We start from the raw sequence: 14,210 nt of genomic DNA, 5'->3' as shown, positions 1-14,210 counted from the left end.
ACCTCCTGACTGATAGAGCTTCAAGACTTGTGTTTCTGGCACTTCTGATGTTTTATTGTAACCTAGCCCAAAGCCCTGTTTTATTTCTGCCTTCTTTAGATGGAAACGTCACAGGTGTAGATTTATGTCAAATTTCGTCCCTGAGCTAGTTTATATTTAATGTAAAAGATCAAGGTGAACTTGTTTTGTGGGCTAATAATCTAGTTTATGTTTAATGTAAAAGATCAAGGTGAACTTGTTTTGTGGCCTAATAATCCAACACAGTGCTAAAACAGAACATGTCAAACACATTGTGAGGGCCAAACGTAACCGTAGTACCTCAGCAGATGGCCTGGTTTTCACAACATTTTTCCTAAGTAGAGAAGGACACCTGAAGCTTAATTCTGAATTTAAAATCCATTCATGCCGTTATCCACATGACTTTAATAAGGAGATTTTCTAAAAACTATTAAGTGTTATTATTCTGTCCAAGAGATACAAGATGAAAATGAAAAATACTAAAAAAGAACTCAATCCAGTTCAAATCTGTTGTTTTAATAAATTAATTCTTTTCTCAAAAGCATGGGTTTTCTTTTTCAATCACACACTGCTGTACATGAAACACTAGACAAATATGTTCATTTAAAGCCATCCTGCACAAAATGTCAAATTAATACCTTAACAGAATTAATTTGATCTAATATAAATTAGTCTGCATTCAAATTTATCAATCAATCCCAATGGTCAGACTATCCATGCTTAGGTTGGGTAAAAATCATTAATTTTTAAAATTATTGCCTTGCTTTTATAATTGTTTAAATACTGTACTTTCCATTATTGCACATTATTCATAGCATAGATAGATATTGGAGAGAATACTGTATAAATGCTGTAACCACATTTATCTGTGTTTATATATAATATGAATAGTTGCTTAAATTCCTTTATATATATGTTATCTGATCATTTCCAATTGGGGCCACTTCGAAACACTCTCTGTGTTGCTGCTTTACCTTTCATGATGAGTGCTTGATGATGTTATTTACCAATACTGATATGACTTACACTAGAATTTATTAAATCACTAGGTTGATTCAACTTATGTCAACTAGTTTGCTTTTGTGGCAGCTAAAGCAGGAATGTTAAGCATATAGGTGAGTCTTTTGACTTAGATGGTCCATTCTTGTTGGTTCATAGATTTGTTTTTTGTGTCTTATATTCATTTATTTAATAAGTAGTTACTAAATACCTGCTATATATGCTCTTAGCCTTTGCAGGTGATAAAACATGCACGTGGCATCATCTGGGCCCTGGAGGAGCTTATTTGCTGCCACAGAAGAATAAGTAAGAGTGTTGGATATGTCTTAGGTGCCTCTTCAGATTCCCTCTGCACTGACTGCCTCCAGGATCTGAAGGGACTTAGAACAGTTGTGTATCTCGGCTCCCTCTTGGCTGTCACCACATGGCAGAATTACTCACTTTCTCTCACTACTTCTAGCCTTGAATGAGATAGTATAGTGCAGGGCATGGAATCTGGCTTCCTAAGTGACTTTCTGAAGGGACAGGAAATATTTTCCAGTGAAGTATTTTGGTTCTGAAATGGACCCTTTCTAAATAATTAGTGGGAGGAATAGATGAGTCATAAATTATGAGAAGTACACCTTTTGGAAAAACATATCCCATGTATTTTAAAACACAAAAAAGAGCATAAATATAGACTTGACTCTTATTATTTGTTGTAGCTCTATAAAGTTGCCACCAGCACTGAATTGGCAAATACTGAACACTTGCTCCTAACAAAAGTGTAGGATTAGGTTCCTGTAAGCTAAAGCACCATTTGCATTAAATAGGTTCCTTTGCCAACATCCTTGTAAAACAAGCCAGTCTCAGCATTGAAAACTTGCTCTTTCGCACAACCCTTTTCCTGTATAACACTTAGATGATATTTAGGAAATTGTTTTCAATATTCCTGATATGTAGAAACTGTCACAACTGCAAATTTAACATTTTTCACACCATATAGCCTTTCAAATTGTGCAAGTCAGTTACCATAAGTTTTTTTGGCTTTCACTGTCACAACAATGCTGTTTACTATATTTTTAATGCTTTTTTTTTAAAGTTTATTTATTTTGACAGAGAGAGAGAAAGAGAGCACAAGTGCAGCAGGTGCAGAGAGGGAGAGAGAATTCCAAGCAGGCTCTGCATTGTCAGTGCAGAGCTCAACATGGGGCTTGAACTCACGAATGATGATTCATGATTTTCTATAAATAAAAATCAATAAATAAAACCAAAAAGTTAAAGAAAAACAATAATTCCCACTAGAACTTCCAAATAAATTAAACTGTATTATAAACATAAAATGTTTATAACATTAAAAAGAATAGTGTTTTAACCTAGAACTTCACAATAGATTGAAGTACTATTTGAGTCTTGAGCTGTTAAGGAGTTTAAGGAAAATGGTGAAATTATGTTTATATAGAATATTAAAGAAAGGTATTTTTTTTACATCTGAGATTTATGACCTTAAAGTTTGTACCTACTATATAAGCTATACTAGGTTCATTATAAGATTTTATTTTCCTGAAGAACTCAAAAGGCTTTGCATATACATCATGTCAGTTAATCTGAGCAGGGCTATATGCCTGAAACCAAACAAAACAAGGTAATCATTTTTACAAACCAAAAAAGCTATTATACGTGGGCCAGAAACAAAAAGAAGAAAGGAAAAATGTTAATGGTAAAATCTGATTATACTGAAGCATATTTTGCCCTTTATGTCTCATTTTAGGGAAAGAAAAAAACTGGAGCATGAATGTTTTATTATTAATTTCTCCCTTTCCTTTCCTGTTTCTTTCCCTTTCCCACATTCATCTTGGCTGCAACTTCTTCCACAATGTATCTGTTCATCAAAGTAAGAAAGAGAACAAAGAAAAACAACAAAGGATAGAAGAAAGGAAGGGAGAGGGAATTTAGGAGACAGGCAAAAGAGCAATCGTGGGATGGGGAGGACATTCTTGGCAGCTAGAGCAGTCATGCTCAAATAGAATGTTAGAAGCTTCTCTGTGCCTGAAAAGGGGTATGTGAGTGTGACCAAAGATGAGGCAGCCATCAGATCAGGAAGCCTATATTACAGTAGTTTCCCTTATCTACAGGGGATACATTCTCAGAGCCCCAAGGACCACCTGAAACTGTGGATAGTACCAAACCCTTTATATTACTCTGTTGTACCTATACACACATACTTATGTTACAGTTTAGTTTATAAATTAGGCACAGTAAGAAATTAACAATAACTAATAAAATAAGGCAACTATAATAATATGCTGTAATAAAAGTTAAGTGAAGGTGGTCTCTCTTCAAATACCTTATTGTTCTGTACTCAGCCTTTGTCTTCTAGTGATGATGTGAGATGATAAAATGCTTATGTTATGAGATGAAATGAGTGAATGATTTAGGCGTTGTGGTGTAAGGTTAGGCTACTATTGACCTTCTGACGATATATTATCTGTGTCTAGACTGCACTCGATCTGGGGTAACTGGAACCATGGAAAGTGAAATTGCAGACAAGACAGCAGTACTGTGCATGCTAAGGACTTTGGGCCTTCCCTATAAATAGTGCCTTGAACGATGGAGTGGTATGATGTAGATATGGCCAGATTCATACTTTAGAAAGGTCATTGTGTAACATACAGATAGTGCTTTGAAAGCATTTGGGAATTATTGGCAGATAAAAATTTGAGGCAGTTCGTCTATTTAGAAAGTCTTTGCTACCAACACAACATGGAAAGTAGATGGTAGCATAACATGGAGAGAGATAAATTTCAATTTTTTTTAATTTATTTATTTTTTTATTTTTTTATTTTTTTAACGTTTATTTTTGAGACAGAGAGAGACAGAGCATGAACGGGGGAGGGTCAGAGAGAGGGAGACACAGAATCTGAAACAGGCTCCAGGCTCTGAGCTGTCAGCACAGAGCCCGACACGGGGCTCAAACTCACGGACCGCGAGATCATGACCTGAGCCGAAGTCGGCTGCTTAACCGACTGAGCCACCCAGGCGCCCCATTTCAAGTTTTATATATACAGAAAGTACAGTTAGTAGAACTTGGTTGGTTAGTTCTTATTTTTGAGAAAGTGGATGGAATAAAGAATTGTTCTTTAATTACCAACTTAGAAAAATGAGTTGAATGGGCTGTCTATTAGACTAGGAAAGGTGGACAGAGAGAAATTTTAGATGTATGGAATTTGAGATGCCTATACATTAGCCCAAAGGAAATTTTTAGTAGGCACTTGGCTATACAGGTGGGAAGCTCAAGAGATACATCCTAGCTGGAGATATAAATTAGCAGAATATATATTTATGGTGCTTGTGGATGAAGCCATGGGAATGGATGAGATTACCTAGAGAGAATGTGAACAATAAGAAGTGCCAGGAGAGAACTCTGTGAACACAATCATTTAAAGAGCACACAGGGGTTGGGAACATTGTAAAATAATGAGGAGACCAGAAGAGAGTGATGTAATAGAAGTAATAGGAGGAGAGAACTCCAGGAGAGAGGGAGTGATCCATACCCTAAGTATCTCAGTGATAGGACAAGACCCAAAGAGAATTAGTGGGATGAGGTAATTAGGAAGTCATTGATGACTTGCCTACAGTAGCTTTGGTGCTTTGGTAAGAATGGTCATTAGAAGAGCACGTGAAATTTGAGGAAGTAGACATAAAGAAAAAAGGATTTAAAAAAACCAGGTATGTAAGACTTGAGGATGTTTAGAGACTTAGAGATCGAACCAGTGAGGATGTTTAGAGATTTAGAGATGGAACCAGTAGAAGGGAGAACAGGTCAAGGGACTAGGGCAGATGTAGCAGAAAGACAGGGAGCAGATCCCTTAGGGGAGCTGATTATGTAGTAAGTCACTAAAGAGTTAGGCTTGATAGGGAAGGAAGTGGATCTATGAATGCGGTGGAGTTAGGGTAGACTCAAATAAAAGAGGGGGCTCAAGAAAAGAGGATCTCGATGGAAAGAAAATAAATTATAATGGAGTAAGGGAGTCTTAAACTAGGAGGACGTAGGTAGAAATTTGAATTTAAGATTCCAGATGTGAAGTTGTTCTGATTAACTAGAAAGTACAGGGTGTGGCCATGAAAGCGGATAGGTGGAGTGGAGGGTCAATGGAGTTTGATGCCATGTTAATTAGGTCCTTTTGGTTGCAAGAAAAGGAGACTCTCTTAAATAATAGAGTCCTCTTTCATAATACACAAGGCGTAGAAAGCCAACGGGAAACCCAGGAAGTTCCAAGGATGAGCAAATCTGTTTCATGACCTCAGTTGGTCCTCAAGCAAGATATCTTTGTTTTTCTTTGTATTATCTTCTCCATCATCTTCCTGTACCTAACTGCTAAGCTCTTTCTGAATTGCAAGTTCAAATTCTGAGGTGACAGAGAAATGGTAGTTTGGAAGTGACCCAGAGGAACAAGAAATAGATTTTTAACACCTCTTTACTAAGAAGACTGAAAGAATAGAAGAAAGCAGGTCTTTTAAAGGAGAAGTATGTAGATGAAAAGTATTTGGGAGAAAATTTTGGTAGAAAAGATAGAGGCAGCACACTATCAGAGAAAAGGAATATAATTTTTTCCCTCTGTTTTTCAAAACATGGCTTACTTCATTTAACCAAGAATGATAATGTCTGTGGCAATTATGATGGGAGTAAAAGGCGAGAATATTCACTCAATTTTAAATTGGAAGGATTGGAGGAAGGAATGCATATTATTAATTATGAGGAAGTGTTTCCACAAAATTGTTATGGAATGAGGAACAAATTCTAAAAGCTATTCAGTTTTTTCTAAGCCATGTTAAATGATCTGTAGCATTTAAAATGGAAGATTCACTTCCATTTTCTAAGGATGGATCTTATTTAGAGAATCATGCCACAAGACATTATTATAGCTCTCATTTCAGTCTAGCTGTGTCAGAGGTAAGTGGTAGGAAATTAGTGTTGAAAATCTATGTAAGATATTGGAGATCAGATTAACAAAAAACATAACAAATAATCAATATTATGAAGTGAATGAAAAAGCAGAAACATAATGATCATGTTTATTTGTCAAAATTGATATAGTCACTAAATGTTAAAAGTAGTAATCTTTTATTTTTGTTTTAATTATTATTAGTAATATGTAGCTAAATATAACTAAAATAAGAATGATCATTTTTATTTCAATAATTTAGTTAATTGAACAATTATTGAACATTATGTCCTAGGCACTGTACTGGTAGTTACCAAAGGAAGGCCAACCAAAGCTCATTATATCTGGTATTTCCAAAGATAATTACATTATGTTGAGATATTTTTATTTATATAAACTTCATGTGGGCTGCTGGATATTGAAAATAACATAGTTTTAATTTTTTAAAATTCTTTTGCTGGTAATCTATTGATCCCATAACATTTCCATTTCATAAAGTAATTCACTTCTAAAATACAACACATCTTAATCCCATCATTTTCAGAATTGGATGTTTGAAAGCAACATCTCCAATAATCATTTTGAGAATTAAAAAAAATTTATTTTATTTTATTTTTTTATATATTTAGAGAGAAAGCAAACAGGGGAGGGGTAGAGAGAGGGGGAGAGAGAGAATCCCAAGCAGGCTCCATGCTATCAGTACAGAGCCAAGAGTCAGAAGCTTAACCTACAGAGCCACGTAGGTGCCCCTCCTTTAAAGAATTTATGATGCAGGGGCACCTGGGTGGCTCAGTTGGTTAAGCGTCCCACTTCGGCTAAGGTCATTATCTCACGGTTTGTGAGTTCGAGCCCCACATCAGGCTCTGTGCTGACAGCTCAGAGCCTGGAGCCTGCTTCAGATTCTGTGTCTCCCTCTCTCTCTGCCCCTCTCCTGCTCGTGCTCTGTCTCTCTGTCTCTCAAAAAAAAAAAATGTAAACAAATTTTTAAAAATAATTTATGATGCAAATGTGTAATAACAAATTAAATTAAAAAATACAAGTGTATGTGGTTATTGGTATTATCCATTAAAAGTTTTTTTTTTAATGTTTAGTTATTTATTTTGAGAGAGAAAGAGAGAATGAGCAGGGGAGGGGCAGAAAGAGAGGGAGATAGAGAGAATCCCACGCAGGCACTGTGTTGTCGGCAGAGCCCGATGTGGGGCTGAACTCATGAGCAGCGAGATCATGACCTGAGCCGAAATCAAGACTCCGATGCTTAACCAATGGAGCCAACCAGGCACCCCTGGTATTATCCATTTTTACTCAAATTCCATTTCAGTAAGACTGGGTTCCCATAAAATTAATTGACATCCTATTAATTCCTATATGACATATTAACTATTATTTGATTCAAATTCCTTCCCTTTTAAAAGTGTTTCTATAAAGTTTCTGATGTTTCTAAGAGTGGTTTATTTACTTTTATAATCCTTGATGCTCCTTTCATTAGGCATTTATAAAAAGTTCAGTATTGCTTGCTTTAAATTTTGTTATGTGCCCCATACAGTTTAGTATGCTAAGGTTTAGTATTTTTCTTAGCAGAATTAAATAAATTTCCAATCTTTAATTCCATTTTATATCAGAGTGAGGTATAACAACATGGCAGAAGTACCTTTGAGTGCCACTAAAGTTTGTTTAGAAACAATTAGTATAATTTGACAAATATTTAAATACATAGTGTTTTTTTTCTGGGAGAACAGTAAAGAAATGCTTTTAAAACTTATTTTACTTCCTATGCTACTTCTAGAGAGAGCCTAGTAAATTTCTCTGTATTTATAAGACTGAACTATTGCCTAATTCCTCCTTAATAAGACGATGGGAATAATATATCACAAATCTTTATAGAATATTCCATCAGAATAAGAATATACTGATTTAAACAATTCTCATCTTACCTTAGAAGCAAATATATGCTAGGGATACATATGCTCAGTTCTTGTTGAAGACTATTTTAAAAAAGAATTTTGCAGTCATCATTTGTGGTCCTCAGTCTAGTCTCCCTAGTTTCCATTCAGTATATTCCCATTCTCCCACTCACCTAGTCATTATATCTTAAAGTCAATTTTTACCCTTCTTTTCCATTTTCTAGTCATTCACCACTATTTTATTTTATTTTATTTTATTTTATTTTATTTTATTTTATGTTATTTTTTTTAGAGAGAGAGAGATTTTTTTTTAGAGAGAGAGAGAGTGCATATGTGAATGGGGGAGGGGGCAGAGGGAGAGAGAGCGAGAGAGAGAGAGAGAGAGAGAGAAACAGGGAGAGAGAGAATCTTAAGCAGGCTCCACACTCAGTGCAGAGCCTGATGCGGGGCTTGACCCCATGACCCTGAGATCATGACCTGAGCTGAAATCAAGAGTGCATCACTCAACCAACTGAGCCACTCAGGCACCTCAATCATCTTGCTTTTTAAAACTAAGATACTAGAATACACGTAGCATGACATTGCTTTATACAAAATCTGTAGTTAAGGCAATAAACACATGAAAATACAGAAAATATAGAATGAGATGATATAATTTGAAATAACATTGTATTGATTCAGAAAATAGCACATTTTGTGCTGGGTAACAGATAACCATTAGTTTTTTGTCTGCCAGAATTTTTTTCTTTCTTGGATGTCCCCCCACCCTGCTCACAGGGGCTGTCAACCAAGTCCCCTCTTACCTCCACCTAGGCTCATTATAGGCATCCTCAGGATTTTTTTAAAACTTGAAGCCAGAGGGCAGGAGGGCTCTATTTTTGTGGCACCGTTAGCACTAAAGGAAACCTAATCCTAGAGCCAGTGAGTAGGTCTTTACTAACTCAGTGGGCAGCATCTGGCTATGAATGAAGACAGACGAAAGAAAAGTTAAGATGTGGCTAGAGATCAAAACACTGTTGAGTCCTTGGATCTAGCTTCAGCTCTGCCACATGTAGATCTCTAGATTTTTAGATGAGTTGAAAATTTCTTCTTTTCACTTAAGGTAGTGTTAATTGAGTTTCTCTCACTTGTGATCAACGAATCCTGACCAATATCCATATACTTTTTGGACATACTTAATTTCTAAAAAATTGAAAAGTAGAAACACTAATTTTTGTAAATGTATAACTTGAGATAGTCAAAATATTTTCTTAAATGTTTATTTATTTTGAAAGAGAGAGAGAGAGAGAGAGAGTATGTGTGTGTGTGTGTGTGTGTGTGTGTGTGTGTGATCAGGGGAGGGGCAGAGAGAGAGGGAGAGGGAATCCCAAGCAGGCTCCACACTGTCAGTGCAGAGCCCAACTTGGGGTATGATCTCACAAACTGTGAGATCACGACCTGAGCCAATATCAAGAGTCGGATGCTTAAGGGACTAAGCTACACACGTGCCCAGAGAGATGTCACAATATTTTTTAAATTTATCAAATAATAAGGCTACTGTATGAATTAATCTATAAAATTTATGACAAATATTACATTTTAGAATACTATACTAGGTAGATCCTTAGTTATAACCATATCACATAACAGGGCATAGTTGTTTACAGTGTGGACTCTGGAATCCAATTGTCTGATTTTGAATCCCAGCTCAGCCAATTATAAACTCTCTGAGGTTCACTTCTATTTCAGTCTCCTTATCTGTAAAATTAAGATTACAAGGGAATCATCCTTACAAGGTTATTGTGAGGGTTCAGTGTAATAATACATGTAAAGTGTGCCTGGCACGTAAGTGGTCTATAAATGTTAGCTACTATTATTAATGCAATTATTTTTTGGGCCCGTGAACAAAATTTGTATCATAATGAAAGCTGTCAGTGGTAGCTATAGGGATGTCAGTGATGACAAAAGAGAAAGGTAAACTGCTTTAGAGATACTGGTGGACTGCAGTCTGGAAAAGCATCACCATGAGATTATATTCATGATAAAAGCCAACTGACCTGTTTATGTGGCAAGTTAGCATGAACTCTAACAGTGCATTCATAGACATCTGTACCCTCAGCTAGAACGTTTCTGTATGGGCAAAAGGAAAGTGAAGCGAAAGCAAAATTTCCATATTATTTATTCTGGCTGATAATTTATATTGAGGAATTTTAAGAGATTAGAGGTATGTAATACAGTGTTACCTGTTCAAGCTTACCTAGTGAAACATAGCCCATGTGTCTGAGGATAATTTTGCTATTATGTGTGTACATGTGAGAAACATCTTCTGTCCTCACTTACATATGAAAGAGAAATAGGGACAGATCAAAAAGCATTGGGATCTATTCAATGCACCCCATGGCATTATCGTGCTGTTTTGTGTCAGTCCAGGTGAGGAAGCCATAAATAGAGAAGAGATTAGCATTGGCACAAAGACTAGAAAGAAAATAGGTAGACAGATTTTCTTTGGAAATTTTTATATTACTGCAATTCATTAGGCTACAACCTATCAATATATAATTTTTGTAGCAACGATGTGATTCAGCTGGGGATTATTTATATACTAAGAAGGGACTTTATTGCTAACATCTCTTCTATGATTTCCTAAGGGACCTAGATCTACAAATCAGCAGAAAAGACCTCCTTAGTAAACTGTAATCCATATTTACTCATGTAATTACCTTCAGTCTAGAGAGAGGTATAGGGGAGATAATATGTTCTGGTTCATTACTGTCACTAACCCTTTTTCAAAGTCTAGTATACAAAAAGTTTTCACAGTTCTAAAATTATATATCTCTATGTTTGCAATATTAAATGTGCATAAAGAGAGGTGATTCTAAGTTACGTGTAGCTTGGGAATTACAAATATTTCACAGGGGATCATTTTCAAGCTTCTTTTTTTTTAATGTTTATTTCTTTTTGAGAGAGTGAGCACAACAGAGAAGATGCAGAGAGAGAGAGAGGGGTGGGGGACAGAGGATCTGAAGCGGGCTCTGCACTGACAGCAGAGAGCCCAATGTGGGGCTTGAATCCATGAACTGCGAGATCATGATCTGAGCTGAAGTAGGATGCTCAAGTAACTGACCACCCAGGTGTCCCTCAAGCTTTAATCTGTAAAGAACTTCTGCACTAGAGACCAGTTTTGGACAAGATCCAGTCTCGGTAGTATGTTACTCGAGTGTAGACACCAGGCTTGTTTGGAAGAGCACATTCATCTCCCCAGCTTACAATACCAGCAAGGAACCAAGTGCCTTTATAATCTGCACCAACCAGAGGTCCACCAGAGTCACCCTAGGGAGAAGAGGATACATACAATTACTATAGTTTAAAGGTAAAAATACTGCTTATTTTTCTTTGTAATAAAGACAGGGAGACACAGAAAAAGGAAAATAAAACCCTAGATATTTCCATAGTAAAATGATTTTAGTATAGAATATTTTTGTGCTTATAATCATTTATTTATTTAAAAAATTTTTTTAATTGTTATTTATTTTTGAGACAGAGAGAGACAGAGCATGAACGGGGGAGGGGCAGAGAGAGAGGGAGACACAGAATTGGAAGCAGGCTCCAGGCTCCGAGCCATCAGCCCAGAGCCCAATGCGGGGCTCGAACTCGCGGACCGCGAGATCGTGACCTGAGCCGAAGTCGGACGCTCAACCGACTGAGCCACTCAGGCGCCCCTTAACCATTTTAAATGTACACCTCAATGGCATTAACTACATTCATACTGTGCGATCATCAACACCATCCACTTCCACAACTTTTTTCATTTTGCAGAACTAAAACTTTATACCCATTAAACAAGATCTCCCCATATCCTGCTTTTCCCAGCTTCTGGCAACCACCATTTTACTTTCTGTCTCTATGAGTCTGACTACTCCAAGTACCTCATATGAATGGAGTCATACAGTATTTATACTTTTGTGACTGGCTTATTTCACTTAACACAGTGTCTTCAAGTTTTGTCCATGTTGTAGCATGTGTCAGCATTCCCTTCCTTAGGCTGACTAATACTCTATTTTATGTATATACCACATTTTGTTTGTCCACTTTTCTATCAATGGGCATTTGGGTTGCTTCCATCTTTTGGCTATTGTGAATAATGCTGCTATGAATTAAATGTACAAATCTCTATTTGTGTCCTTGCTTTCAATTATTTTGAGTATATACCCAGAAATGGACTTGCTGGATCATATAGTAATCTATTTTTAATTTTTTGAGGAACCACCATGTTGTTTTCCATAGAGGCTGCACCATTTTACATTCCTACCAATAGTACAAAAGGCCTATTTTACAATTTTTAAAAATCAGGTTCCTAGACTCTGAACCTAATCTCTTGGTTTCAAATTCATAGAGTAAGTGGAGAATAATAGCAATCTCTCCATTTCTTGTCCTTGTCTCTTTTGAGTTTCTAGCTCACCTGCATCAGCCCACATCTATAGTTACTATCGTCTGATAAATGGAGGTATTTAGTTCTTTCTAAGGCTAATCTCCCCACCTGTTCTTTGGACCAAGGACACTATTCTGTCAATACTCTTCTCTTTTCTTGTTTGTTTTTCCTAATAATGTCTTCATTTCCTCCACTGTCTTTCCCCACCGTGAATATACACTTTTTTTTTCAGTTTTGCCCATCTGAAAAAATGACAGCCTTTCTGTATCTTAAGACCTCTTCTATTGCCCTAATTATCTTCCTTTCACAGCTAAGTGGCTTGAAGTAGTAGTCTATATTGAAATTTCCATTTTTTTGTCTTATTTTCAACTTTCTTCTAAATGGTTTTTCTTTCCACCAATGAACCTTCTAAACTTTGCCAATAAACAATTGTTGAAGTTGATACACTCTTTCCAGCATTTATCTTACTGTATGGCTTGTGTGACTTGTTGACTATTCCCTTTTGTTCTGATCCCTGGAATTCTGTGACCCTGTGATACCAATTTCTAATTTTTTTCCCCTTAGTTTTCCTTATCTCTTACTGTTAGCTTCTTAGGAGCATTTATATCCGAGTTCTAAATCTTGGGTGCTTCTTATTTTATATTCTTTATCTGAGCAATTATATCTGTGCTTATAAATTTAACTGCCCCCCAGCTGACAATAACTTTCAGGTATATATGTACAGCCAGAACTCTTTCCTGAGCTCAAGGTTTTGATTTCTAATGCCACGTTGGACATATATGCCTAGTTATTCCACAAGCACCTCAAATTTAGCATGCCCCAAACTTTAAACCTCCACAAGCCTGCTTTTCTTCTGTACATCTTCTCTCCCTTTGTTCAGGGATAAGTATGGAATTTAGCATGTATTCTTTCTTTTCCCTATTCCTACCCTGTTTTTTTTTTCACACACAAACAACAAACTTTTCATACAAAACCTTTGTGTAGCAGATTTTACAGAAAGTTCAGACAAATTAAGGAATAGATGGGGTTGCATTGCTGACCCATAAGCAAATAGAATTGAATAATATTCATCCTGTTGTTTGTTGTTGTTGTTGATGATGATGTTTTAAGTAGGCCCCATGCCCAGTGTGGAGCCCAACGCGGGGCTCAAACTCATGATCCTGAGATCAAGACTTGAGCTGAGATCAAGTGTCAGACCCTTCCTCACTTCTAATCAGGCTCGCAGTCTTGTCCCCCTGTCTCAGTGCCTCTTCATTCTTACTGTATCTTAGTTGAAGCCCTCTTTACCTTTCTCAGGTAAAATATTTTAATAGATCATAATATCTCTAGCGTACTTGCTTCCAGTCCGTCTTCCCCTCTGCATGTATTGGATTTAGCAATTAGACCATCTTGGCTAATCTGGACTGGTAGGGCAAAAGCCTGCAAGCAGTGGGTCAGAGAGTGAATAAGTTGAGAATATGGAACAATGATGGTAGACTATTCTTTAGAGATTTGACCAATAACAGAAAAAGAAAGAGTACAGTGTACTAAAGGAGAGATCTGATAGTATTTGCAGAATATTGTTGGAGTGGAACAGTTTGGAAAATATGGAAGAAAGTTCAAATTAATGTAAAGCACAAATATCTGTATAGATAGAGAATGGATGAAGAATACAGGGAAAAGATTAGCTTTGCAGAGTAGAAGAAATTTTTTTTTGTGCTGAGCCTAGAATGCGAGGATAGGTACAAATATAAATTTATCATATAGAAAAGAAATTAAAGGAGTTCTCATGATTTCTTTTTTTCTAGTTAGTATGAGGAAATGTCATATGTTAAGGAATACAAGAGCATATAGGGACACATTCAAACAATGTAATGAAATGTTGCTTATATAGGATATGCATATATATATAAAGGATGCATTCAATAATTCTATAATGTGGTAAGGACTCAGCTGTGATTATATGACACCAATTTACAA

The 14,210-nt window shown here is 36.3% G+C and overlaps 1 protein-coding gene across 1 annotated transcript in view; it reads right to left on the bottom strand.

Annotated features, from left to right (window-relative positions):
- Window positions 1–10,990: 10,990 nt before the first annotated feature.
- Window positions 10,991–14,210, bottom strand: part of LOC106977000 (transmembrane protease serine 11C-like) — a 38,006-nt gene continuing 34,786 nt past the window's right edge. The window contains exon 8 of the mRNA XM_053216177.1: window positions 10,991–11,152. Coding sequence (XP_053072152.1) covers window positions 10,991–11,152 — 162 coding nt within the window. The remainder of the gene's footprint in view (window positions 11,153–14,210) is intronic.

This window comes from Acinonyx jubatus, chromosome B1 (genome assembly GCF_027475565.1).
Source record: "Acinonyx jubatus isolate Ajub_Pintada_27869175 chromosome B1, VMU_Ajub_asm_v1.0, whole genome shotgun sequence".
NCBI lineage: Eukaryota > Metazoa > Chordata > Mammalia > Carnivora > Felidae > Acinonyx > Acinonyx jubatus.
This window is presented reverse-complemented; position numbering and strand designations above follow the sequence as displayed.